The 26,614-nt window shown below is 56.8% G+C and overlaps 1 protein-coding gene across 4 annotated transcripts in view; it reads right to left on the bottom strand.

The window, feature by feature from the left end:
* Positions 1 to 1,678: 1,678 nt before the first annotated feature.
* Positions 1,679 to 26,614, bottom strand: part of CASKIN1 (CASK interacting protein 1) — a 39,535-nt gene continuing 14,599 nt past the window's right edge. The window contains exons 2-21 of one of the 4 annotated variants that reach the window (XM_064153470.1): positions 24,580 to 24,631; positions 21,327 to 21,424; positions 21,074 to 21,219; positions 20,885 to 20,980; positions 20,482 to 20,612; positions 20,288 to 20,396; positions 19,902 to 20,010; positions 19,700 to 19,794; positions 19,496 to 19,613; positions 17,025 to 17,243; positions 14,163 to 14,270; positions 13,892 to 14,010; positions 12,885 to 12,972; positions 11,147 to 11,244; positions 10,427 to 10,537; positions 10,132 to 10,233; positions 9,598 to 9,736; positions 7,404 to 9,509; positions 6,915 to 7,314; positions 1,679 to 6,259 (exon numbers count right to left, since the gene is read on the bottom strand). In XM_064153470.1, coding sequence (XP_064009540.1) covers positions 6,163 to 6,259; positions 6,915 to 7,314; positions 7,404 to 9,509; positions 9,598 to 9,736; positions 10,132 to 10,233; positions 10,427 to 10,537; positions 11,147 to 11,244; positions 12,885 to 12,972; positions 13,892 to 14,010; positions 14,163 to 14,270; positions 17,025 to 17,243; positions 19,496 to 19,613; positions 19,700 to 19,794; positions 19,902 to 20,010; positions 20,288 to 20,396; positions 20,482 to 20,612; positions 20,885 to 20,980; positions 21,074 to 21,219; positions 21,327 to 21,424; positions 24,580 to 24,631 — 4,541 coding nt within the window. In that variant the 3' untranslated portion in view covers positions 1,679 to 6,162. The remainder of the gene's footprint in view (positions 6,260 to 6,914; positions 7,315 to 7,403; positions 9,510 to 9,597; positions 9,737 to 10,131; positions 10,234 to 10,426; positions 10,538 to 11,146; positions 11,245 to 12,884; positions 12,973 to 13,891; positions 14,011 to 14,162; positions 14,271 to 17,024; positions 17,244 to 19,495; positions 19,614 to 19,699; positions 19,795 to 19,901; positions 20,011 to 20,287; positions 20,397 to 20,481; positions 20,613 to 20,884; positions 20,981 to 21,073; positions 21,220 to 21,326; positions 21,425 to 24,579; positions 24,632 to 26,614) is intronic. The other 3 variants (XM_064153471.1, XM_064153472.1, XM_064153473.1) reach the window with 3 other exon arrangements.

Here is a 26,614-nt window from a genome sequence, read left to right as displayed (position 1 = left end):
CTGCCCAGCGTGACTTATTGCTAGCTCTCGGCAGGACCTTGGTGGCCAGCACTCCGTGGTGGGCACAGCCACTGGGCACCTCATAAGGTAGGGCAGTTCCTAGGCTGCTGCACCCTTCGGTGTTAGCATCAGCAAGGCAGGGGCACCATAGGGTAGCCTTTGACCATGTACCTTATCCACCCAGCAAGACACAACCTCGGCAACCCACAGCTCCCATCAGCCCAACTGGAGTCACCACCCACAACGGCTGATGGCTTTATGGAGCCATCACCCACAATGGGCTTTTGGAGCCTCTACCTGCAGTGGACAATGATTTTTTTTGGAACCACCACCTGCAGTGGCTTTTTGGAGCCTCTACCCACAGTGGACAATGGCTTTTTGGAGCCACCAGCAATGATGGTTGATGGCAATTTGGAGTCACCATCACAATGGTGGCTTTTGGAGCCTCTATCTGCACTGGCTGCTGGCCTTTGAAGCCACCAGGTGCACTGGTTGCTGGCCTTTGGAGCCACCAGGCACACGGCTTACTGTCCTTTGGAGCCACCAGGTGCACTGCTTGCTGGCCTTTGGAATAGAATAGAATCATAGAATCAACCAGGTTGGAAGAGACCTCCAAGCTCATCCAGTCCAACCTATCCCCCAGCCCTATCCAGTCAACCAGACCATGGCACTAAGTGCCTCATCCAGGCTTTTCTTGAACACCTTCAGGCACACTCATTGCTGACTTTTGGAGCCATCATATGCACTGCTTGCTGGCTTTTGGAGCCACCAGGCAAACAGGTTGCTGGCTTTTGGAGCCACCAGGCGCACTGCTTGCTGGCTTTTGGAGCCACCATATGCACTGGTTGCCGGCTTTTGGAGCCACCAGGCGCACTGCTTCCTGGCCTTTGGGACACAAACAGCTCTGGCAGCTCAGGAGAGGGTTTATATTTTTATTTTCTCTTTAAATATTTGTTGCCAGACTTCGTATAGGAGCAAACTTCTTCACAGCACCACGAGCCATCTACTATTGAGAACAGGAAGAGTAAGACGAGTAGAGAGGTGAGAGCAAAGCACAGGAGAGCAAGGGAGAAGCACCAAGATGCAGAGCTTGACAGATGGGGGCTACAATACAGAGTCCATAACTTAATCATAAAAAATATATATATATATATATGTATATATCCATCATGGAGAACTGCAGGGAGTTCAGGGGTGGGGGGGTTTAGATACATATTTATCTTCCTTTATTTTTTTTTCTCTCTCTTTCCAACATATTTTCAGGCTGTGAGTTATAGAAATTTTTTTTTCCTTTTTTTTTTTTCCTTTTTTTTTTTTAAACTTATTTTAATTGTTTTTTTTTTTTCTTTTTAAAGTCTTTATCATTTTAAAGTCTTTTTTTAATTATCATTTTAACCTTTCTTTTAAAGTATCATTCTTTTAAAGTCTTGTTTTATATTTTTGAAGTCTTTGCAATGATTCTTTTAAAAGTATCTTTTCATTATTTTGAAGTCTTCTTATTTTAAAGTCTTCTTATTTTGAAGTCTTCTTATTTTGAAGTCTTATTTTAAAGTCTTGTTTTAAGGTCTTCTTGTTTCAAAGTCATCTTAAAGTCTTCTTGTTTCAAAGTCATCTTAAAGTCTTCTTGTTTCAAAGTCATCTTAAAGTCCTCTTGCTTTAAAGTCCTCTTGCTTTAAAGTCCTCTTGCTTTAAAGTCTTGTTTCTTTAAAGTCTTCTTTCTGAAGTCTTTCCAAAGTCTTCTTTCCAAAGTCCTCTTTTTAAAGTCTTTCCAAAGTCTTCTTTTTAAAGTCTTTTTAAAGTCCTCTTAGAATCACAGAATCATAGAATCAACCAGGTTGGAAGAGACCTCCAAGATCATCCAGTCCAACCTATCTGCCAGCCCCATTCAGTCAACCAGACCATGGCAGGTAGGTTGATAGGTTGGACTGGATGATCTTGGAGGTCTCTTCCAACCTGGTTGATTCTATGATTCTCTTTCCAAAGTCCTCTTTCCAAAGTCCTCTTTCCGAAGTCCTCTTTCCGAAGTCCTCTTTCCGAAGTCCTCTTTCCGAAGTCCTCTTTCCGAAGTCCTCTTTCTGAAGTCCTCTTCCTAAAGTCCTCTTACCAAAGTCCTCTTCCTAAAGTCCTCTTTCCAAAGCCTTTTTAAAGTCCTCTTTTTAAAGTCCTCTTTTTAAAGTCCTCTTTTTAAAGTCCTCTTTTTAAAGTCCTCTTTTTAAAGTCCTCTTTCCAAAGTCCTCTTTTTAAAGTCCTCTTTCCAAAGTCCTCTTTCCAAAGTATTTTTTCCCCCTGTTTTTTGAAGTCCATTCTCCAGGTTTTTTGAAGTCTTGGGTTTGAAAAGTCCTTTTCTGTCCTTTATTTTTAAGGCCTTTGTAGAACATTTAAAGATTTTTTTTTTCCATTATTTTAAATTTTAAAGGTTTGAGGTTTTTGAGTTTTTTTTTTCTTTGTTTCTTTCTTTTTGAAAGTGTTTCCTGGGTTTGGAACTTCTGAGTTTTTTTAAGGGTGTTTTGAGGTTTTTTTTAACATCTTTCTCAAAAGTTTTTTAGAATTATTTTAAAGTCTTTTTTTTGGTTTAAAACTATTTTCAGTTTTAAATTCTTTTCCCTTTTTAAAGTCTTCTTTCTTTTTCATTGTCAAAGTCTTTTTTATCATTTTTAATGTCCTTTTTTTTTCTTCATTTTCAAAGTCTTTCTCATTTTAATGTCATTTTTTTCATTTTAAAAGGCTCTTTCGTAATTTTTAATGTCTTTTTAATCATTTTCAAGTATTCTTGTCTTTTTTAAAGTCTCTTTTTTAACTTTTAAAGTCTATTTAATCATTTTAATGTCTTTAATCATTTTAATGTCTTTAATCATTTTAATGTCTTTAAACATTTTAATGTCTTTAATCATTTCAACATCTTTAACCATTTTAACATCTTTAACCATTTTAACATCTTTTTAATCATTTTTTAAGTCTTTTTAAACAATTTTAAGGAGTTTATTTTCATTTTTAATCTTTTTTTTATACTTAAAGCCTTCTTTTTCATTTTCAAAGTCTTTTTAATACTTATTTATGTCTTTCTAATAATTTTAAAGGTCTTTTTTTCATTTTAAAAGTTTTTTTTCATTTTTAAAGTCTTTTTTTCCTCATTTTGGAAGTATTTTTCATTTTTAAGTCTTTTTCATTTTTGAAGTAATTTAAAAGTGGTTTTTTTTCATTTTTAAGCCTTTTTCCTCGTTTTTGAAGTCTTTTTCATTTCTGAAGTAATTTAGTCTTTTTTCATTTTAAAAGCCTTTTTCCCCTCGTTTTTGATGTCTTTTTCATTTTTCAATTTTTATTTCATTTTAAAGTACTTTTTTCATTTTTAAAGTCTATTTTTCCTCATTTTTAAAGTCTTTTTTCCATTTTTAAAGTCCTTTTTTTCATTCTAAGTCTTTTTTCCTCATTTTTCAAGTCCTTTTTTCGTTTTTCAAGTCCTTTTTTCATTTTTCAAGTCCTTTTTTCATTTTTAAAGTCTTTTTTCCTTATTTTTAAAGTCTTTTTTCCATTTTTCAAGTCCTTTTTTCATTTTTTAAGTCTTTTTTTTCCCTCAGTTTTAAAGCCTTTTTATGTTTAAAGATTTTTTTTTCCATTTTAAAGTCCTTTTTTTATTTTTGAAGTCTTTTTTATCATTTTTAAAGTCTTTTTTTTTTCATTTTTTAAGGTCTTTCACCCACCTCACCCCCGTTTTTAAAGTCCTTTTTAAAGTTATTTTAAATGTCTTTTGTTGTTGTTGTTAAAAGAAATTTCAAAGTTGTGCCAAACACATCTGGATCAGCGACCACAGCAGGGAAGGAAGAGAGAGGAAGGGGGAAAGGGAGAGGGGGAAGGAGGGAGGCGGAGGAGAGACCAACTCTGTACATCTCCAGGAAAGAAAGGAACCAGCAACACTTTGGAGCTTTGAAAACCACAAGCCAGAAAAAAAAAGGAACAAACCCCCCCCCCCCAACCCAAACTGAACCCAACCCAACCTGCGTTCATCAGGACTGGACCAGACGGGTTTGTACAGGAATCTACAGCGGGGCGCAATGCCCGCAAGCACGCCTGCCCACACCCATCAGGGGACCCAGCAAGGCCCGTGCCCAAGATGCCAAAGCAAGACCCTTACCCCAGATACCAAATCAAGACCCATGCCCAACAGATGCCAAATCAAGGTCCTTTACCCAACAGATACCAAATCAAGACCCTTACCCAAGATGCCAAATCAAGGCCCATGCCCAACAGATGCCAAACCAAGACCCTTACCCAAGATGCCAAATCAAGGTCTTTACTAAACAGATACCTAATCAAGACCCTTACCCAAGATGCCAAATCAAGGCCCATGCCCAACAGATGCCAAAACAAGACCCTTACCCAAGATGCCAAATCAAGGCCCATGCCAAATCAAGACCCTTACCCAAGATGCCAAATAAGGCCCATGCCCAATAGATGCCAAACCAAGACCCTTACCCAAGATGCCAAATAAGGCCCATGCCCAATAGATGCCAAACCAAGACCCTTACCCAAGATGCCAAATCAAGGTTTTTACCCAATAGATGCCAAACCAAGACCCTTACCTAAGATGCCAAATCAAGGTCTTGACGCAATAGATGCCAAACCAAGACCCTTGCCCAAGATGCCAAAAATTGAGACCCATGCCCAACAGATACCAAATCAAGACCCACACCCATGAGATGACAAATCAAGACCCACACCCAACAGATACCAAAAAAAACCCTAAAGAGTAAGAAGCCAACCCACCCCTTCCCAACCTGAAGACATCCCAAAGGAAACAAAACACACCTCCAGGTGAAGAATTACCAAAGTAACCCAAGCAAACCAAACCAAAACCCCAGCCCCAAACGTCCCTAAAACAAGGCACATCCTTTTGAGTTCTTAAGGGTGGTAAAAAGAAAAGACACCAAGACTGAATCCCAAAGGAAAGGGAACCTCTTGCACCCTACCTTCCACCCAGAGACCAGGTGAAATATTGTGCTACTCTCAGAATGAGTTTGCCACGAGACACACAGCTTAGTTATACTCTAATAATAGTTGTTTTCTCTCTCTTTTTTTTTTCTCTTTTTGTTTGTTGGTTTTTTTTTTTCCTCAAGCTAAAATCCACTTTTCTCTTGAGTTCTTTTAAACTTCTTTATATATTCACTAATATTTTTTTAACTCTTTTTAAATATATATTTGTTAAAGTTTCTCCTTTTTATTATTTTGGTGCTAAGGGAGGGGGGAGAAAAAAAAAATCTGCTTTATTATCTTTGCTTTGTGTTATTTATTTTTTCCCCCTCCTCTCCAATAAATTAATACTTTTTTTATAGCTTATCATTGTTCCCCTCCTACCCAGGCGAGGAGGGGATTGGGCAGGGGCACATCCTGCTGCCCCCCCCCACACACACACATATACACCTGCCCCAAAACAATGCACTTGCTCCCCAAAGTTGCAACCAACACAAACGAAACTCCCTTCCCCAGCCCAAGGCAAAGTCTCCACCATGGGGACCTTCCCTGCACCCCATAGCCAGCAGACCCCCTTCAAACCCGGTGTGATTTCCCCCATGCCTGGCTCTGCCTGCCCCCAGCCAACGATGACAGAGAGAAAAATAAAGGGAGGGGGTGGGGGGAAGAAAAATTACCAAGGAAACTTTAAAAGAAAGGAGAAAATAAACCCAAGTGCAGTTGCCCACCCGGACCTGCCACCGGCGTGGCCATCGGCCACACGCAGCCACCGCCAGGGCCACCACATTGGGTAGGGCTTGTGCTACATTCACAGCCACCCGTGGCTCCGGGGCCAGCAGGGGCACGGGCTTGATGGCCACCGGACAGGTAGGGAAAGAGGACACCCCCACCCCATCCTGGAGCCCCAGCAGCTGGTGGGGGCCGTTTCGTGTTGCTTTGTTTCGTCTGGTGTTGGAGCTGAAGATATTTCTTCTGGGGTTTTTTTGCTTCTCAGAGGGAGTCCTGCCGGAGCCGAGAGTCCGTGAGCACAATCCTGAGGTATCTTCTTCTTTGTGCAAACCCCGAGGGGATGTCCGGGAGGGGACGGTTGTACAAAGGGGACAATGAGGAGGAGGGCAGTGGGGCGGGGTGGGGGTCGTGGATCGTTGTGCCCTTGTGCCCACGTAAGCCCTGAGGTTCGCGGGGCCCTGGTGCCCCTCACTCCAGCATGGCATCCAGCTGGTCTGCCAGGTCGTCAAACATGCTGCCGATGTCGTCCAGGATGCTCACGGTGCTCTTCGACTCCACGGCTGAGCTGAGAGAGCGGCAGGGATGGGTCAGGGCGGTGCATGGGATGGTGACACCGCACGGTCCCCTCTGCCCTGTGCCACAGCCTGAGTGACCCCTTCTGTCCTGCAGTGCTCAGCAGCATGTCACCAGTGCCACCTCCTCAGTGCCACCACACAACTCCAACATGCTCTGGACCAGCATCTCCCAGACTTGTCTCTCCAAGTCAGTTCCCAGTGCACCTGCATGCCTGTATCCCCCTGCTTGTGCCACTCCAGCACGGTGCCCCCCAGCATCACTTCCTCAGCTCAGCTCCAGCTGGAGCCCCATACATTCCCAGAATCACAGGCTGGTTGGGGTTGGAGGGCACCCTAAAGATCATCTAGTTCCAGCTTCGCCCAAGGGGAAGGGACACCTTCTGCTAGACCAGCTTGCTCAAGGCCTCAGCCAACCTGGCCTTGAACACTTCCAGGGAGGGGGCATTCCTGGAACATCATCCATGATGCTCCAACATCCCCCAGCACAGTCCCACTCCCACCATGATGACACAACCCAACAACTGCCCATGATGCTGGTGTCCTCCTGACCCACTCCACCCCATGCATCTTGGTGGCACAGCACGTCCCTGCACCATCACCAGTGGCCACAACCCAGCCCGTGCCAACCACTCCATGCCCACTTACTCTGCCGCCTGACTGTCCTCTTGCTTGATCTTCTCCTCCACAGCCTGCAGCGCAGCAGCCAGGGATGCGCTGGTCTCCTCCAGCTTCTGCTGGGCCAGCTCGGGGCCGGCGGTGTCAACGGAGGGTCCAGCGATGGCCGAGCGCGGCGGCTTCACCGGCACCTGCTGGGGCGGGGGGCCGGGCGAGAGCGGCTTGGCGGGGCTGGAGCAGAGCGAGGGCGGTGTGCTGGACGGCTTGGCGGCGGTGGTGGCACCCAGCTGCCGGGCAGGGGATGGGGCCGGCGTGGAGCTGGCGCTCACTGACTGGATGGCAGCGTGGGGCTTGGGGGGCTTGGGTGCCGTGGGGGGCGGCGCCGGCTTGGGCGACACAGGAGGTGGCGTGCCATGGACCCGCTTCACCTCTGCAGAGAGAAGGGAAATAGGCAGCAGGGTAGGAGGGCCAGTGTCAATCCAAGGGAGGTCACATCCCGGGGGTTGGTGGGGCACCTACCTGGGCTGCCAGGGCTTGGGATGGGCACCTTTTTGGGGATGGGTGCTGGTTGCCCAGGGACCTTCTGGGGCGGTGGCGTCAACACGGGCTTAGGGGACACCGGTGGCTTGAAGGGCTTCTTGGGCTCGGCAGGCGGCGGGGTGTAATCGGGGCCGTCGGGGCGGGTGGCAGGCGGTGGGGTGGAGGGCGGCTCGGCCCCGCTTAGCTCGGAGGCTGGGCGCCGCTTGACGGTGCCGGTGCCGTTCTGGTAGACAATGATCGGGGCCGGCTCCAGCGCCGGCTCCTTGTCCTTGGCCTTGGGCCGGCGCTTGACGGTGTCCGACTCGGTGAGGACAAAGCGGACGCCGTCCTGCTGGCTCTGCCTGGCCCGGATCCGCCGCTTGAGAGTGGCGCTGGCCTCCACTTTGGCCAGGTCCCCGTGGCGGTGGGTTGGGGACAGCCCCTCTCCCGAATCTCCCCGGGCTGGGCCCAGGGGCCGCGGTCGCTGCTTGATGGTGAGGTTACCCTCCTCGGCAAAGGGAATGCCATCGGGGGAGCCACCGCGCTCGACCCGCAGCCGCTCGCCGGCGCCGTCGGTGCCCGCCTCCGACCGCACACTGTCGGCTCGCTCGCGGCGAGCGGCTGCTACCAGCCCGGTGACAGGGCCGCTGATGGTCCGGCGCCGGTTCACCACCTCCCCGTCCAGCCCTATGGCCTCTTTGTGCTTGACGGTGGCCAGGACGGTGGCCACACGGGCACGCTCGGGGCTGCCCGCGGGAGCGCCTGGCTGCAGGTAGTAGCCGTCGGGTGCCTTGGCCGGGCCTGGCCCAGCAGCCACGTGTGGCTTCTGCAGTGCCAGTGCCCGGGCTCCACCACCGATGGAGGACATCTCCAGCATGGCTGCAATGCTGCGCACGCTGCCGGCGCTGCCCGTGTCCACGCTGCCACCCAGGTCACTGGCACGCCGCTGCTCCCGCCGACCCTCCCCCTCGGCGGCGGGCGACCCTGCGGCCACCTCACCGTCGCCCTCCTTAGGGAAGTCCTCGGCCATGCCCGCGCTGGAGATGGCGGAGCTGGAGCGTTTGGGAGGGGGCGGGGGTGGTCCCTTCTTCTTGGGGCGGACGGCAAAGGACTGGCTGCGGTTGACGTTCTTGTCGCCGCCGGCAGGTGCCCGCACCGAGTGGCTGCGGCCCACGCGCCGCTGGACGGTGGCATAGGGCCCCGCGTCGGGCACCAGCAGCTCGTCCCGCTCCTGCTCGCTGTCCGAAGCGGCATAGCGGTTCAGGCTGTGCGCCCGCTTCTTCGGTCTCCCGGGCTCCTCCTCGCCCTCGCTCGCTGGTGGTAGGCACAGCACTGGCACCGAGACAGGCAGGACGGGTACCCCCGCGGCTGTCCCCTCACCCTCAGCAGGCTGCGGCAGAACATAGGCGAAGCCGCGGTGGGTGGGCGACTGGGGCAGGGAGCGGGGCGAGGCGGGACGCTCGCCCGGTGGCAGCAGCTGCGGGGTGGGCTTCACCTTGGCGGTGGCGTGGGGCACCACTGGGCCCTGCGGAGAGGGGGGCCGCGGCTTGCCAGGGGTTGGTGGTGGCGTCAGCTGGCCGGCGGCAGGTGGGAAGGGCTGCCGCGGTTTGCCAGGCACTGGTGGCACGCTGGCACGCTTCACGGGGTGGCCGTGCCGAGGTGGGCGTCCCTCCTTGGGTGGTGCAGGCGTGCCCTCGCCAGCCCCCTCTGCCAGGTACTCCTGGCTTTTGGAGATGGCAGCGGCTGAAGGTGCCCGTGGGCCATCACCCAGCAGCTCCTGTGAGCTGCTCATCAGCCTGGCACGGCCACCCAGCCCCGGTGGTGAGCGGTAGCCTGGGGCTGCCGAGTTTGCCACCTTCTCGGGGGGCTCCTCGGGGGCTTCGCCTGTCATGGCCACCTGCAGCTCGCTGCTGAGCTCGCTGTCCTGGAAGGTGGTCATCTTGGGTGACTGGCACTCGGGTGGCTCTGGCGGTGGGGACTCGATGGTCAGCACCTCTGGGCCTGCTGCCCCCTTCCTCTTCAGTGTGCCCGGCTCGTACTTGCCCAGTTCTGCACGCTGCAGTTCTGCCAGCTTCTTCACTGCCAGCATCAGCTTCTTCTGGTGGCCTGGGGATCATGGGATGGTGGCATGGGACATCAGCACTGCCACCGGGGGCTGGGGCCATCACAGCCAGAGCCTGGCACGGGACCTTACCGAGTTTGGTGATGCCAATCTCCTGCAGGTCCTCCCAGGTGATATCAGTGATGAAGTCGATGTTCTCGTAGCCGTTCTCCACCAGTACCTTGTAGTACTGGGACAGGCCGATCATGGAGAGCCACAGCGCCAGGTTGGCCTGGGGAGGGAGCACAGGGCACAGCTCAGTGCCAGCTGGCAGCAGAGGCTGGCTCTGGCACCTCAGTACCTAGGCCATGCAGGGATGCCATCTTGTTGGGGTCAATCCCAGAGGACTCCCCTTGTCCCCGTGCTGTTTCAGTGCTCCACAAGCACCTGGGGTCATGCTCAACCCCATTCCCACGGGAAGCCTGTTGATGGGGCAGGAGGGATGCCATGTCGTATCCATGTGGTGACAATCTGTACTAGCCTGATGGTCTCCAAGCCGTCAGGAGGGGACATGTGCAGGTGGGCATCACCTGGCAGCAGAGTACCAGCTCCCACCCCTGCCCCCTTGTGTGGACTAGTTGCACCCCAGATGTGGCTTTGCTGTCCCCAGCTCCACGTGGCCCTTACCGGCTTGTACTCGGGCAGCCACTCAGGGATGTTGAGGTTGTTGATCTCAGAGGCAATCTTCTTCCTGTGCCCTGGCTTGGTGACACCGATGGCTGTCAGGTCCTGGGGGCAGAGAAGGGAGTCAGTGCAACCCTGCACCAGCTGTGCCTCCCTTACCGTGGTACCAGCCAACCCCAGTGTCCCTGTGGGAAGCTTAGCCGCAGTCGTGGGGTTGTGAGCTCTGGGCGAGTGGTTGGACTTGAAGAGGTCCAAGGTCTGTTCCACCCTGAGCAGCTCTGTGGTCCTGTGGCCTCACCTCAGGTGTCATCCGGCTGATGGTGGTGATGTCATAGCCGGCGTTGATGAAGTTGGGTGCATAGAGCTGCAGCTGGAACTTGCAGAGCCACTGATACACAGCCTCCGAGCTCTGGGGTGAGAGGGATGGCAGCTTGGGGTGACCCTGAGGGCAACGACCTGTCCCTTGGGCTGTCCCCATACCCATCCATGGGCCACACATTGGACCATGACCCCCCCATGGCTTGGGGCACCCTGTGCATACATCCATCCCCTGGGGAATGCAGGGAGCTGGTGACATGAAGCTGGGAGGGGCTGTCAGCTGTAGGGATGATTCATGCCACCAGATCATCACATCACAGGTTGCCCAGGGAGGTGGTTGATCCCCCACCCCTGGAGATATTCAAAGTGAGGCTCAACAGGGCTCTTGGGCAGCCTGATCTAGTTGAGGATGCCCCTGATGACTGCAGAGGGGGTTGAACTGGATGACCTTTGAAGGTCCCTTCCAACCCAAACTATTCTATGAATCCATAGCACCACATGCCACAGGCACTGCCATTGTGGATAGCACCCAGAACCATGCCAGACTTGGTGGCCATGGCACAGGGCTGAGGCTATGTCTGCAGAGGGGTGGCCCCACTGCATGGCCATGTCTGTGCCACTGCCCCAACACCACGCTCCACCGTGGGGGTTCCCAAAACCATCCCAGTGCTCCCCGCACCATCCCAATGCTCCCACTCACCTTCCCCTCCGATGGTGGCTCCATCTTCTTCAGCTGGGGCTCAGCAGGGGGCTGAGGGGCATACGGGGAGCTGGCCACACTCTGTGATCGTGAGGAACCTGCTGGAGGGGCAACAATCAGCAGGGCACAGCCATGGCCTCCAGGCTGGCAGGGCCAGAGCAGGCATGGGAGAGGGACACCTGCTCCAGCACAGCAGAGTGGAGAGCCCTTGGGTGCCCTAGATACCAGCAGTGATCCCCTGGGATGAGCAGGGGTAGTGCAGGGCACTATGCCCAGGCACATCCATCAAGTCATAGCCCCCCATCGCTGAGTCCTGGTGAGACTGGCCACACTGGCATGGGGCTCTGCTGGGTTTCCAGCACCATGGTCTACACAGCTCCTAGATGCCATGGCACTGCTGGGGTAGCCTGTGATGCTGCCATGCTCACCCACACAGAGCCTGGTGAGCTCCCAGCCCAGCCAGGGTGCCATAACACCCTCCCTCCAGTGTGGCCTCAGATGGAGGGACCCAGCCAGATCTCTCCTCTGGAGCAAGTTTCCTGGCTACTGCCCTTGCCAGGTAGCAGCCAGAGGGGTCTTGCTGCCCAAAGCCCTGTCCCCACTCTTACAGCTGTGCCATCAACCCAGGCCAGGACTCATCCACCTGCTGTGCCCAGCAGGGAGAGAACCAGCTGGAGTGGGAAAGCTGGCATGAGCTGCCTCATCCTCTGGGACTCCCACACAGGCACCCAGACAGGTGCCCATCCTCCAGCTGATGCCTTTGTGAGCCCTGCCAGGGGTGGGTGAGGGCTGCCCAGAAATTTCTGCCTTCTATTTCCGATCAGAATCAGTGGGAGCAGCCTCTGTCCCCCTGCCCTACTGCATCCTCCAACCGTGTCCATCCGACGCATGTGTCTGTGTGTGCCCCCTCTCTGTGTGTCTGTCTGTGTGTCTTCCCCCACCCTGTGTCTGTGTACATCCTCCTGGTGTATGCATCCTCTTGGCATCTGCAGCCTGCTTGTGTGGGCATCCTCCTCTCATGTGCATCCCTCTGCCATGTGCATCTCCCTCACATCTGCAGCCCACTTGCATGTGCAGATCCCCTATTTGTGTCCCCCACACACACCTTCCATCAATGTGTGCAGCCCCTCCCCACCTGTACATCGCCCCCTGCCCCCTTTCCTGTCTGCATCCCACTCCTCCCTGGCTGTGCATCCCCCTCCTCATGTTTCCATCCTCACCGTCTCTGCATCCCCACAGCCCAGGCACCCCCTGCTATGTGAACATCCTCCTCTCGTGTGCATCTCCCATCTGCCACCCCCCTACCCAGAATATGTCACCCCCTCAGCACAGCCACCCCAACAATGTGTCCGCCACCCGCAGCCCCCTGGATGGTGCTGGTGGCGGCGAGGGGACCCTCAGCTCAAGCTCCGGTGAGGCTGGCAGGGTGCCAGGGAACAGAAGGGGCTGGGGAGGAGCGTCGGCGCCCCCCTCCTCAGCTGACCCATGCCAACCTCCCTCCCTCCCCCCACCCCATCCCCACACCCCCTCCGTGGGGTCCCCACTAACCGAGGCAGGAGAAGGCCTGGCAGCAGCCGAAAGGCGAGAGAGTCATTTTTTACCCCCGCGTTTTCCTCTGGCGCCGGTGCCGTGGCAAAAATAAGGGAAAAAAAAGGACAAGATCCCTGGATCCGCGGCTGGCCCCGTGGCAGTGCCAGGGCTGCTCTCCGGCTCCCGGCAGCCGGCCGGTGGCACCCACCTGCGGGGATGTCCTGCGCCTTGGCCGGCCCATCGCCCACGGAGGACTCTTGCGCAGAAGCCTTCTGGGAGAGAACCGTTGCCAGCAGCTGAAAAACACCCCGGGAGTTGGGGGGGGAGAGGGGGGGAAGAGAGAGGCGGGTGGCTGGTGGGTGCCAGGGTGCCAAGGTGCTGCGGTGCGTGCCGTGCTGCCAAGCCAGGCGGCAGATTGGGGTTGCAGCACGCAGAGCGGGAGCAGCACAGATGGTGTTTGGCCGGCAGCAGGAGCCCGCAGCACCGCGACACCCCAAATCCAGCCTGGCGCATGCCCGGCATAGGCTGCCAGGCCAACCTGCAGAAGTAGAGCACCCACCCGCCCACAAAACAAAGCCCCCCGTGGCCGTCAGCACAGTGCTTGGTTCGTGGGGAGCCCGGTGCCCATCCTGCGCTGGCTCAAGGCAGGCAGGATGCCAGGGGAGGTGGGCTCACGGGTGCTTCAGCCTGCGCACGGGGCTGTGGGTAGGGCATGAAGAGCAGAGGGGTGCAGGGAGCAGTGGGCAGGGTGCAGGGCATAAAGAGCAGGGGTTGCGGATTGCAGCAGGGAACATGCAGAGCATAAAGGGCAGAGCCGTGCAGGGGGCTGTGTGCTGGCCGGCAGCAGCAGGCAGCATGCTGGTGGCAGCGTGCAGTGCAGTGGCACCCTGCAAGCAGCAGCAGGGACACTGGCACACAGACTTGGCTGGACCACGGACATGCTCATGGGCAGCTTGCACCTTGCCCTGCAGACTGGCAGGACACTGTGCCATGGGCTGAACCTAGGAGGGGACATTCTGGTGGCCACCATCAGTGACAGCCACCAAGGTGACACACTGGGTGCTGGGAAGACCTCACAACATGTGGCACATCATCGGTCCCGGCAGGAAGTGGGGGCAGCTGCCAAGGCAGCAAATGCCTGCCCCAGAACCCTGTGCCAGAGCAGGACCCGAGTGTCACCAGAAGGTGGCATGGCCACCTCAGGGCTCACCTTACCTTGACACCTTCAGAGCCAGCGTGCAGGGCATGTGCGCCGCTGCCCGCGCTCTGCCCACTCCCCGAGCTGCGGGCAGAGGCCACGCTGCCCGTGCTGCCCAGACTGCTGCGGTCGCCACCTATGCAGAGAGAGGAGATGCCATTATGGCACCCAGCCCCGTGGCCATGGCTGGAGGATGCCTTGGTGCAGCCACAGCCCACCGGAGCCACCACTGCCTCCTGATGTGACTCCAGGGCACAGGAGGGTGCCAGCAGGGTGTGCCAGCCCTACCTGCGAAGGGTTTCCGCAGCACCCAGATCTCCTCGGCGGGCGCTGGCACTGCCGATCCGCCCTGCGACGGCGAGAGGTGGGAGGGGCTCATGTCGGCCCCGCGGGATCCTTGGTGGCAGAGCAGAGAGAGCAGCCGTCAGGCGTGGGGGCTCTGCAGCAGGGTGGCACAGGGCAAGGTGACCCACAGCCCCCAGGGCCTGTCACTGCTGCAGGCAGGGAGAACCCTAAGGCAAAGGTGTAGGGTCCCCCATCCATGCTCAGGGATGCCAGCACTGTCCCAGAGGTCCCGAGCAGCTGGCACAGGGTGACAGGGTCCTTGTGCCTGTGTGGAGCAGGATGGGGACACAACCCAGTGTGGGGGAGCAGAAGGAGCTGGGCAAGCTCAGGAAGTGAGGACCAGGGTCCCCACCCCACTGCGCCCCATCCAAGGCAGTGCAGGCCATGCCCATCGGCTGCTTGCACCCATCTGGGGGAAGACACAGGGGCCATGTGGTGCCAGGCATGTGGTGCTGAACCTCCCAGGCTCCCCAGAGTGGCAAGTGGGTGACACAGCAGTGGGTGAGGGGACCCAGCCCTCTCAGTGGGGCACAACTTGAGGGTAACCCTTGAAGGCACTGCTCCTTCACCAGCTCACCGTGCTGCCCACCACGTCCTGCTCCTGCCCAGCACTGAGCACAGTGCTCAGAACAGCACCAGATGAGCTGGACTACAGCCCTGTGAGACCTGGCACTGCCACTAACCACCATGGAGCCTGGCTTAGCCACCAGCTATGAGGCAACGCCATCAGCCATGGGGCACTGTCACCTGGTATGGGGCATTGTCAGCTCGCTGCTGCCCAGACTGTTTTCATCCTGTTAGTGGCTGGGTCGTAGCAGAAGGTGGATGAAGCAAAGTGATGAGTTCCACCACAGGAACAGCCACACCACCATCGTGCTGGCATGTCCCCGTGTCATACGTGCCACGCTCACATCAAAAAGAGCCCACGCTGCCCGGGCATGTGTAGGGTTCTGAGTGACCCAGAGAAGAGAGACAGTCCAAGGGAGGTGTTCTGCTCCCCCATGCCCATCACCAGTGTGGCCAGCCCAATGCTTTCCAGCACAACTCACTGCCCCATCATCACCAGGGCACATGCAAAGACCCCAACCCAGACAGCTCGTGGCAGCCCCTGTGGGCATGGCACAGGCTGCACCCATGCCAACCCCCCGTCAAGTATCTGCTCTCTGGGCACTCCCAACACATAGACCTGCAGCATCTGTCACCTACCTGTGCCATGGGGACAGTCCACAGAGTTTAGCTGGGCACTGCCAGCCCCAAGAGCATTCCCCAGGAGAGCATATCTGGCACCCCAGCCCCTTCCTGAGCCCCAGCCCAGGTTGGTTGTTTGAGCAGCTCACTGGGCATCAAACCATCAAGTGCTGACCAGCCCTGCCCCCCTGGCATAGAGCCTAGAGGGTGTTTTGGGGGGGTCCCCAGTCAGATAGAGCAGGAAGAGCAGTGGCTGTAGACAGAGCACAGAGCACCAGCAGTATGGTGCTGCCCCACAGCCAGGGACAGCAGGGTGGTGAGGGTGGGATGTTGGTTGCCCAGAAGTGGGAGATGCCACATCCTTGGAACCATTCCAGGTCATTTTTTGGGGGGCTCTGAGCAACCTGCTCTAGCTGCAGATGTCAAAAAGGTGATACAAATATGAGTAGATGTGGCACTTTGGGGCATGGTCTGGTGGTCATGGAGGTGTTGGGTAAAAGGCTGGACTTGATGATCACAGAAGTCTTTTCCAACCTTAATGATTCCAAGATTCTGTGTCCCTGCTCACTGGACTAGATGACCCTCAGGGGTCCCTTCCAATACAAACCAGTCCTTCCCTGGAGGTGTTCAAAGCCAGGTTGGATGAGGTCTTGCACAACCTGGTCTAGTGGGAGATGTCCCTGGGTCCAGCAAGGAGCTGGACTCAGGTGATCTGTAAGGTTCTCTCCAACCCATTCTAGGATTCTATGATTCTCTGATTGCAGTCTTGCTCTAGATGACCTTGAAAGGTCCCTTCCCACCCAAACCAGTCCATGATTCCATGATTCTGTGATGTGCTGGTGGCAGAGCCATTGGTCACACAGCTCTAGAGCAGCATGCAGGGCAGGGGGCTGATGGCATGCAACATGTGCATGCTCCTGCCCACCCTCTGTGCCCAGAGAAGTGGGAAATGTCCCCATTGCTGGAACCATTCCAGGTCAGGTTGTTTGGGGCTCTAAGCAACCTGTCCTACTTGGAGATGTCCCTGCTGACTGCAAGGGGCTGGACTGGATGACCCTTAATGGTCCCTTCCCACCCTAACCAGTCTGTAACTGCAGGAGGGTTGGACAAGATGAGCTTCAAAGGTCCCTTCCAACCCAAACCAGTCCATGATTGCAGAGGGGTTGGACTAGATGAGCTTCAAAGGTCCCTTCCAACCCAAACCAGTCCATGATTGCATGGGGGTTGGACTAGATGAGCTTCAAAGGTCCCTTCCAACCCAAACCAGTCCATGATTGCATGGGGGTTGGACTAGATGAGCTTCAAAGGTCCCTTCCAACCCAAACCAGTCCATGATTGCAGAGGGGTTGGACTAGATGAGCTTCAAAGGTCCCTTCCAACCCAAACCAGTCCATGATTGCATGGGGGTTGGACTAGATGAGCTTCAAAGGTCCCTTCCAACCCGCCCCAGCCCATGACTCCATGGTTCCATGCACACACACGCATGCACACCCTGCAGCCAGACCACGGCAAAGGGCGAGGGGGTGAGGGATGGGGAGGGGGGGGGAAGGCAGGAAGAAAAGACTAAGTAAAGGCAAAGAAAAGAAAATGCCTGGGGGCACGAAGCGAGCGGTGAACTACCTTGTCCGTAACGCGGCTCGTCGGCACTGCTAGGGGAGAGCCTGTGATAGCCAAAGGAACTGAAAAGAGTCTGATGGGAATGTGGTGGTGGAGGTGGAGGTGGAGGCAGGGAATGGAACGGATGGGACGAGGCGTCACCGTTTAGCACAGCAGCCCCGTAAGCCGGGAGCGGGGTCTTTTGGTAGTGGTGGGGGATTGTTACAGTCTCCCATGAACCTGATAAATAAAACAAGAGACAAAATGAAAAGGGTCCAAATGATAAAGAGACAACGCTCAGCGCCACCGAAAAAAACAGAGAGGAAAAGGAAGAAGAGGAAAAGGAGAAAGACAGGGGCGGGGGAGGGAGGGGGGAAGGAGGAGGGAGAGGAGAGGGACGCGGGAGAGGAGGGGGAGGGAACGGGAGGGAGAGGGGAAAATACAATAGAAAAGAGGAGGAAAGAAGGAGGAAAGCAAAAAGAGGAAAGAAAAAGAAAAAAAGGAAAAAGAAAAAAGAAAAAAGAGAAGGAAAAACGAGAAGGGAAAAAGGGAAGGAAAAAAAGAGAACAAGAAAGGGGAAAGAAGCAAACAAACAAACAAACAAAAAAAGGCAACCAAAGGAAGGTGGAGAAGCCAGAGCCGAGACCCAACCAATGCGGAGCCGTGGAGCAGCAGCGGGAGCTCAGCGCAGCCTGGCACAGGGTACAGCCCACGGGCACATCCCACAGCCCCAGCACGGCACGGACGCGGGAGCAGCCCCATGCCGGAGGCAGCAGCAGCAGCTTGTGAGGCTCCCGCAGCCAGGCTGCTGCGGTCCTGCTCCCCACCAAGGCACCTCGAGGGGCTGCAGGCACAGCTGAGTTGGGAGCTGCAGTGCCAGCAACCCCCATGCCCAGCTGGCCAAGCCCTGGTGTAGCCTCTGCTTCCAGCCCATGCTGTCACCTTGCTGCACGGTGCCCAGGGCTGTGGAGGATGGGATGGCAACCAAACCCTGCACCCTGGCAAGCACCACTGAGCAGCCACAGATCTCAGCCCTGTGCTACCAGCACAAACCCCACACCCGGAGGGCAGCTCTACTCTTGCCCATCTGGCACATGGCACCTCCACAACTTTCACAGCCAGTGTGGTGATGCCCAGCAGCCAGCAGGCACTCGTGGGATCTTGGGATCCCTTGGGATCTTATTCACAAGTGCTGGATTCCCTGCCTGTGGCCCAGTAACACGTGGGACCAGGCAGCACGTGGCTGCCAAGGACGAAAGAGATGGGTCAGTGCAGGCACCAACACAGCTCCTGGCACTGGGCACAGCCATGGGCCACCCTGGGGGACCATGCACCCCACTAGGAGCCCACAACGATGGGATGGGAATGGTGACAGGGATAGGCAGCCATAGGGCAGGGAAGCAGCACCTGATTCCTGAGACAGCCCCTGACAGGAAGAAGGTCCCCACAGGGCCACTCCTGGTCCCTGGCATGGGTGCCCAGCCCCCTTGCTCAGATCCCAAGCACCAGGTCCTGTGGCCCCACCATTGCTCCATCCTCCCCAGACCACAGTGACACCCGCAGCTGTCCCCATGCACCAACCTCCCAGCACCACAAACACCTCCCCCAGCCCAGCACCAGCCTGGCTCCAGGAGTGCCTTGTGAGCACCCTGGGGCTGCTGCCACTGACCCCGGTGGGTACCAGGTAGGCACCAACCTCGCATGCACAATGGGAATAGTGACCTCATGCACTTGACAGGGACACCGGCCCCACATACTTGATGGGGACACCAGAGACACCAACCCCACATGCTTGATGGGGACACCAGCCCCATGTGGACACTACAGACACCAGCCCCACATGCTTGATGGAGACATCAGCACTATGTGGACACTACAAACACCAGCCCCATGTGCCCAATGCAGACACCAGCTCCAGGTGGGCACTACAAATACCAGCCCCACATGCTTGATGGGGACACCAGCTCCGTGTGGACACCAGAGACACTAACCCCACATGTTTGTTGGGGACACCAGCTCCATTTGGACACTACAGACATCAGTCCCACATGGACAATGGAGACTCCAACCCCCTCCATGCCATGGGGGCAGCAGCTCCACACAGAAACTGGAGACAGTGTGACCCTCCATGCTTGATGGGGACACCTGCCCTACGCAGACACCAGGAACACCAACCCCACATGCTTGATGGGGACATGAACCCTGCACACTCCACGGGGACAGCAACCCCACGTGGAAAAAGGGGAACAGTGACCCTGCATGCTTGCTGGGCCCCATGCACAAGGACACCACCCCGTGTGCTCCGTGGGGCACCAACCCCACACACTCAATGCCCATGCCCATGGTGAGGACACCAACCAATGCGTGACAAGGGCATGACATCAGTTTGGCTTTACCCCCACTGACACCCTAGACCAAAACGGGGGGCCCTGGGGGCACAGGTTAGGGAGCAGCCCCACGGGAGGAGGCGGGGGTGGGGCAGGATTATTTGCCTGTTCGTTTGCTTATGGCCTCCACCAGGCTGGAGGGGAAGTAGCCCACGCGGTCGTTGCCGGTCCGGTTGTCGTGGATGCAGCCCTTCCAGCGCCCGTCTGCGTGCTGCTCCAGCACCTGCGGGCAGGGGCCGGGGTCAGGGGCTGCTAGTGCCAGCGGGGTCTGCCCGGTGTCTGTGTGCCCCCCCCGCCAGCTGCACTCACGGTGATGATGTCCCCAGCTTTCACGTTGAGGCTGGTCAGGTCGTAGTTGTTGCAATAGTCCTTGACAGCCCTGACCTGCAGAGCGGCCGAGGCGTCTGCGGGGACAGAGCGGGAGCGTCACCGGTCACCCTCCCCTGGGGGAAGGTACTCCCCAGCCTGGCATCCCCACCCCAGCTTCCCCGTGCCCCTCTGGCCCCCCTACCCCGCAGCATCTGCTTGATCTCCTTGCTGGCTTGGCTGGTGGTGAACTGGTTGACGATGTCCAGAGCTGTCTGGTTGTAGGTGTTCCTGACATGGGCATTGATCCCGCTCTGCAACGGCGTGGAGAGGGCTTGGGAAGAGGCTGCCACCCGAACCCCACCACCCCGGGACCCCCAAGGCCACCCCAAACTCAGCAGCTGAAGGGCACAGCTCGTTGCCTTGGTGTGCACCATCCCATGGACCCTCACTCCATTTGCTGGAAGAGGGGCACATGCTGCTCCACAGTCCCCACCCACAGGGTCCCTCCCTTCCCACAGCCTCTCCCTGGTCTGGGGTGTCTGGAGGGGTCTAGGGGTGTCTGGAGGGGTGCCAGGGGCAGGCTCTTACATCCAGCAGCAGCCGCACTACGTCCGTCTTGCCACAGAGAGCTGCCTCGTGCAGTGCTGTGCCCGCCTTGGTCTGCCGGTTGATGTCGATGCCAGCCTGCAGCAGGAGCCTGCGGGCAGCAGTTGAGTCGTCAGGGATGGGAGGCTGGGGGGGGGGTTCCTGGCACTGCCCACCCCCCTGCCCGTGGTACCCACCGTATGATGTCAATGTGGCCGTTCTTGGCAGCGAGGTGCAGGGGGCTGGTGCCGTTGGGGTCGGTGGTGTCGCCCGGCTTGGGCTCCAGCAGCGCCGCGCACATGTTGCTGTTCAGGAGCAGTTGGACCACCTGGCTCAGCAAACACAGACGGAGCAGGGCTGCAAGGGCGCCTCTGCAGGGCTGTGCCCTCCACCTCCTCACCTCCCCTCCCTGCTCTTGCCCCTCCTCCAGCAGCTGGAGCTTCCCCGCAGCGCTGGCACTGCAGGTGTCCAATGCCAATTCTCCCAGCAGCTATCCCGTGCCCACCCTGGGCTGCTCCAGGAACTTCGCTGTGCTCCCAGTCCCTTCCCAGTCTCACTCTTGGGTCAGGGTAGAGGTTTCCTGGCACGGTGAGGACTTACCCCGACCCGTCCAAACTCGCATGCCAGGTCCAGGGGGGTCTTTCCTGAATTGTCCATGATGCAGGGGTTGGACTGGTGCTGCAGGAGCATCTCCGACTGCGGAGGAGGGAGAGCCCAGCTCGGCGAGGGCAGGGGCAGGGAGGGTGGCACAGTCCTGCCCAGCCACCGCTGCCACCAGCCCCTCCATACCACATCATAGTGCCCGTGCTGTGCTGCCAGGTGCAGGGGGATCTGCCCCTCATCCGATGGGATGTTCACAGAGGAACCTGCTTTCAGCACCATCTTCATGGGCTCCTTCTTGCCTTGCCAAGCTGCGTAGTGCAGGGGCCGCATGCCTGCAGGGGCACAGAATGGGGACACCGTCAGCCGCTCGGGCACACCACTGCAGCCAGCCAAGGCCTGTAGAGGGGTGGGGGACCAGAGCCAGGACCCTGGGACTCACCTTTGTTGTCCTTGATGTCCACCGCAGCCTGTGCCTCCAGCAGCAGCGCGATGAGCTCTGTGTTGCCGTTGAGCGCCGCATGGTGCAGAGCTGAGAACCTGGGGACCGGCCATGGTGTCAGGGGTCTCATGTCCCTCTCCTCTCCAATAGCATGGCCTCAAGCCTGCACCCACTACAACACCCCAGGGCACCTACTCTGCCCCTGCAGCTCCCCCGGGTGCCATTATCCCTAAGATTCTGGAGTAACACCACCTCTACATCCCTGCTCCACAGGCAGAGGATCAGCCATGGCATGCAACAAGGGCCAGAGGGTGGGATGTGACAGGGTGGATAGGAGGTTGCTCCCCATCCCACCACTTTATCTTTCCCTGGGATCTACAACTGCAGGGTAGACCTTCCCCATTCCTAGCCTGTGTTGGAGGAGGCAGGGCTGGGCTGTGGCACAGGCCCTGAGATGCTTTTTCTTGATGGTGGTGCTGCCACCCTCAAGCTTCCCAGCCTGCCTCACCCAACCAGTTCCATCACATCCCTTTGATCATGTTCTTGGGATGGAGATGGCCCCAAAGGACCCTCAAGTTGCACCAGGAGAGGGAGGTTTATATTGGACATCAGAAGAAACTTCACTGAAAGGGTTCTCAAACCCTGGACCAGGCTGCCCAGGGAGGTGGTCGAATCTCCACCCCTGGAGATGTTTCAGAGGCAGAGATGTGGTGCTGAGGAGCATGGCTTAGCACCAGCCTTGTTAGAGCTAGAGGATGGTTAGATCAGATGATCTGAAAGGTCTTTTCCAACCCAAATCATTCCATGATTCCACGAGCTGGGAGCAAGTGCTGACCTGGGGATGCTGGAGCAAGATGGATGCAGGGGTTGGGGACTGGGTGATCTCCAGAGGTCTCTTCCACCCTCCACCATTCTGTGATTCTGTGAAATGCTCCCTGGAGATGCTGGGACTCCCTGGGGCTGGAGGTGATGGGATGAGCAAGCACTTGGTGGGGTGTTGCACTGAGGGTGGGGGCATGCCAGCCTGCTGCTCCCCCCAGTGACCCACTTCTCCCAGCCTGGCTCCAGCAGTGAGACCAGAGGCACCAGCACAGGGATACTCAAGCTGCCAGATGGAAGCCCCCAGCCCCACACCCCACTCTGGGATGGGCCAAGCCAGGAGGCTCATGGCTGGGAAGCAGGCCAGGAGCTGACCTACTTGCTGCTCCCAGCAGTGGCATCCTCCACGTGGCTGCACTTGTGCCTGTCACCCCACTGCTCTGGGCCACAGTCATACACAGCGTCCCTGTCCCATCCTCAGGGCCACCTCAGTGTCACCAGAGCATGGGAAAGGGGCTGCAGACCTTAAGTGGAACGTCCCACACCTGCCCCATGCCCAGGAGATTGAAGGTGGGGTGGTGATTCCATCTGTCCCCCGTCACCAGGGCACACAGCTGGGTTGGGGGCCAGGTCCCAGGCGGGGAGCAGGCTGCAGCCACCAATGCTCCCCTATCCTCCATCCCTGGGACATGCAGCTGGGTTGGGGGCCAGGTCCCAGGCGGGGAGCAGGCTGCAGCCACCAATGCTCCCCTATCCTCCATCCCTGGGACACGCAGCTGGGTTGGGGGCCAGGTCCCAGGCGGGGAGCAGGCTGCAGCCACCAATGCTCCCCTATCCTCCATCCCTGGGACACGCAGCTGGGTTGGGGGCCAGGTCCCAGGCGGGGAGCAGGCTGCAGCCACTCAAGTTCCCCTATCCTCCATCCCTGGGACTCACAGCTGGGTTGGGGGCCAGGTCCCAGGCGGGGAGCAGGCTGCAGCTGCCACGTTCCCCATGATGCTGCCTGGGCTGGCGCGCCGGGGAGCAGCGATGTGAGCAGACAGCTCAGCACAGGAGGCTGATCCCCAACGTCTGCCTGGGAAATGTCAACGTTTTCTGCTCCAGCGCCCTGCTCAGATCCGCTCAAGATGGTGCCAATTGCAGCCCTGCCCCCGCTGGGCTGCCTCAGGGGCTTCCCCTGGCACGGCACAGCCAGGCATACAGGCCAGGCGTTGTGCAGGGCACCATCCCTCAGGCAAGTGTGGTGCTTACCCATGGCATCCACTAACCAGCCCAGGAATCAGCGAGCAGAGTAGAGGTAAGGAAACTGAGGCAAAGCCCCAGGGACGGCTGAGCTGGCACAGTGGTGGTGGGTGGTAGAATGGAGCCCACGTGGAGTGCCCCACATGAACCCAGCGTGAATCCTCTCTGGGAGCAGCACCAGAGATTGCTCTCCTGTCAAAGAGCTGCTCCTGCACCCCCAAAACCACCCAGGAGCTGCAAGCAGGATGCAGAATCCCAGCATGGCAGGGGTTGGAAGGGACCTCTGAAGATCACCCATTCCAACCCCCCTGCAAATGCAGGGGCAGCCACAGCACCTTGCCCAGGATCTCAGTGCCCAGTGGGTTTGGAAGCTCTCCAGACAAGGAGACTCCACAACTTCCCTGGGCAGGCTGCTCCAGGGCTCCAGCAGGAGGTACAAAGATGCCAACCCAGCTCCAGTCTGTGACTCTCACCTCTTGATCTTGAGACACTCACCTCAACCCTTCCTCAAGAGAAGCTAAGCCCCAGCAGAACTCTGCTCTTCTGGTTTCCTCTGGAAGCCAGGGGGTCACCTCTCTTCTCTTGATACACTTCATAGAACCCTGGACGGGTTTGGGTTGGAAAAGACCTTGAAGATCACCCAGACCATATGGGAAGGGACACCTCCCACTAGAGCAGGTTGCTCAAAGCCTCATCCAGACAGGTCTTAAACACTTGCAGGGATGAGGCATCCACAACCCCCCTGGTCAACCTGTTTCAGTGTCTCACTACTCTCACAGGAAAGAATTGCTTCCTAATGTCCAATCTGGATCTCCTCTGCTCTAGTTTCAAATCATTCCTTCTCTTCCTATCACCACAAGCCCTTGTCAAAAGTCCCTCCTGCAGCCCCCTTCAGGCTGCTCTAATGTCTCCCAGAAGCCTTCTCCTCTCCACTCAGATCAGCTCCACCTCGCCCAGCCTGTCCCCATAGCAGAGCTGCTCCAGTCCTCTGATCACCTTTGTGACCTCCTCTGGACCCTCTCCAACAGCTCCATGTCCTTCCTGTGTTGCGGGCCCCAGAGCTGGACACAGGCTCCAGTGCAGAGCAGAGGGGCAGAATCACTTCCCTTGACCTGCTGGCCATGCTGCTTTTGAGCACCCCTTGGCACATGCCCCCTTTTCGTGCACACCCTGGCACAGGGCTCCCACTCACCCGTCGGTGTCTTGGAAGTTGACATTGACTTTCTTTGCTGATCCGAGGAGTTCTGGAAGTGAGGGAAGGGGACAGCAGATTAAGAGTGGCACCAGAAGCAGCCACAGCACAGACCTGGAGCATGCCAGAGAGGTGACAATGCTGCAGTTCCAGGTCTCTCTCCCCACCAAGGATTGGTCTCCTTGCAGCTGTGCAGCCAGGACAAAACATGGTGCTATGTAGAGCTGCCTGAAGGAGGAGGGCTTGGGCTGGAGGGTTCCTCCTGATGGTGGCAGGGTCCAAGGGCCTCTCTTGGCACCAGGGTCCTCATCTACCCAAGCTGTGGTGGGTTTTCTTGAGGTTCCCTTCCACACTTTTGCCTTGCTAGAGCTCCAGTGTTGCCCCAGTGCCACACCAAGCTGCCACACCAGGCTGTTTCAGCAGAGTGGGGAGCCCCAGTGTGTCCCTGCGCCCCCTCGCCTGGCACTGCCATGCTCCCACCCCACGTTTGCCACCGTGGGAAAATAAACCTCCTCGGGGCAATCCAATTAGCACCAGGAGGAAGAATGGAGCCAGATTTACAGAAGATTTAACCGAAAAATGCCACTCAGGCTTTGCAGGGAGCCTGAGCTTCCTCGCAGCGGGGAGCCTGAGCAGGAGGAACAGGAAGGTGGCAGCAGCACGGCAGAGCCCCGGGCTGGGGACTCATACAGCCGCCCCTGTGCCTACCACAACGAGGTGGCATTGTCACAGCCCTCAGCCTACAGGAAATAGCCTGGCAGGGGGCAGAGGTGGCCATCCTCACCCCCACTGCTCAGCTGGAAGTGTGCTGAGGATATGAATGTTGGGGACAAGTATGCTGGGGACAAGCTGCTTGGAAGGGGCTACTTCAGGCAGGGAAGGGAGGTTCAGGACCAGAAGGATGCTCTTTGTGTACCACAGCCATGGCCCTGCTCACCCGCCCTGTACCGTGTCTCCTTGCTGGCATCCCACTGGGATACTCAATTGTTCCATACAATAACAATGGACACAGAGTGGGCAGGGAAAGGAGGTTCAGAACGAGAAGGATGCTCCTTGTGTACCACAGCCATGGTCCTGCTCACCCACCCTTTACTGTCTCTCCTTGCTGGCATCCCACTGGGATACTCAATTATTCCATACGATAACTGAATGGGCACCAGGACTCCAAGGCTTGGAGATGGACAGGGCCACCACAGGGTCTCCAGAGCACAAGGGAAGACAAGGGCACTGCAGGGTCCCCTGGGCACGGGGAGGGGCAAAACCACCGTAAGATCCCAGGGTGTAGAGAGAGAGATGGCATCATAGGGAGCCCTGGGCATGAGGAGGGAGAGGGCCACTCTAGAGCCCTCAGGTCACAGGGAGGGCCAGGACACCACAAGGTCCCCCCCATCCAGCCTCACTTGCCCTCTCTTCCAGCAAAACAAACCACCAGCAGCCCTCACCCCACGTGCCAGGCAGCCTCCCGTGCCCTGGCACCCTGCTCCCTTCATTTGAAGGCATTAACACACCACCCCAGCAGCAAAACCCCATCGGGGCAGCCAAACCCAGGCAACAACCCCCCCACACCCCACTCCAGAGAGGGACTGGATGTTACTGGTGGGCAGAACCCTCCATCCCCAGCACTGACCGCAGCAAACGGTTCCAAGCAGGTCCCCACCGTCCCCGAGCTGTCACCAGGATCCCCAACAAAGCTGCCATTCAGTGGTGGTGGAGAGGAGCCCAGGGCTGCTTCCGCTTCTACCCAGTGCCAAGAAGCAGCTCCCAGAAGGGGGTCGAGCCACCCCCCAAGGATACCAAAGCCCAGTGGACAAAAGGAGCCAACGGGCGCAGGAGCGGCACCGTGCCCAGCACTGGCACTGATCTCCGGCCCCAGAACGGGCCCCGCTCCGGCTAGCAGACGGACAGACGGATGTCAGCAGGTCTGCAGTGCTTGGCCTTTCCCACGGGTTGCTGTTGGGATGGGACAATGCCTGGGGATTGGCATTGAGGGGTGCAGCGGTGACGCTGCTGGCATCACCGCTGCACCCCTCGGTAC

Source organism: Pogoniulus pusillus, chromosome 13, assembly GCF_015220805.1.
Source record: "Pogoniulus pusillus isolate bPogPus1 chromosome 13, bPogPus1.pri, whole genome shotgun sequence".
Classification (NCBI taxonomy): Eukaryota; Metazoa; Chordata; class Aves; order Piciformes; family Lybiidae; genus Pogoniulus; species Pogoniulus pusillus.
The sequence above is the reverse complement of the archived record's forward strand: the minus strand, read 5'-3'. Positions and strand labels throughout refer to the sequence as shown.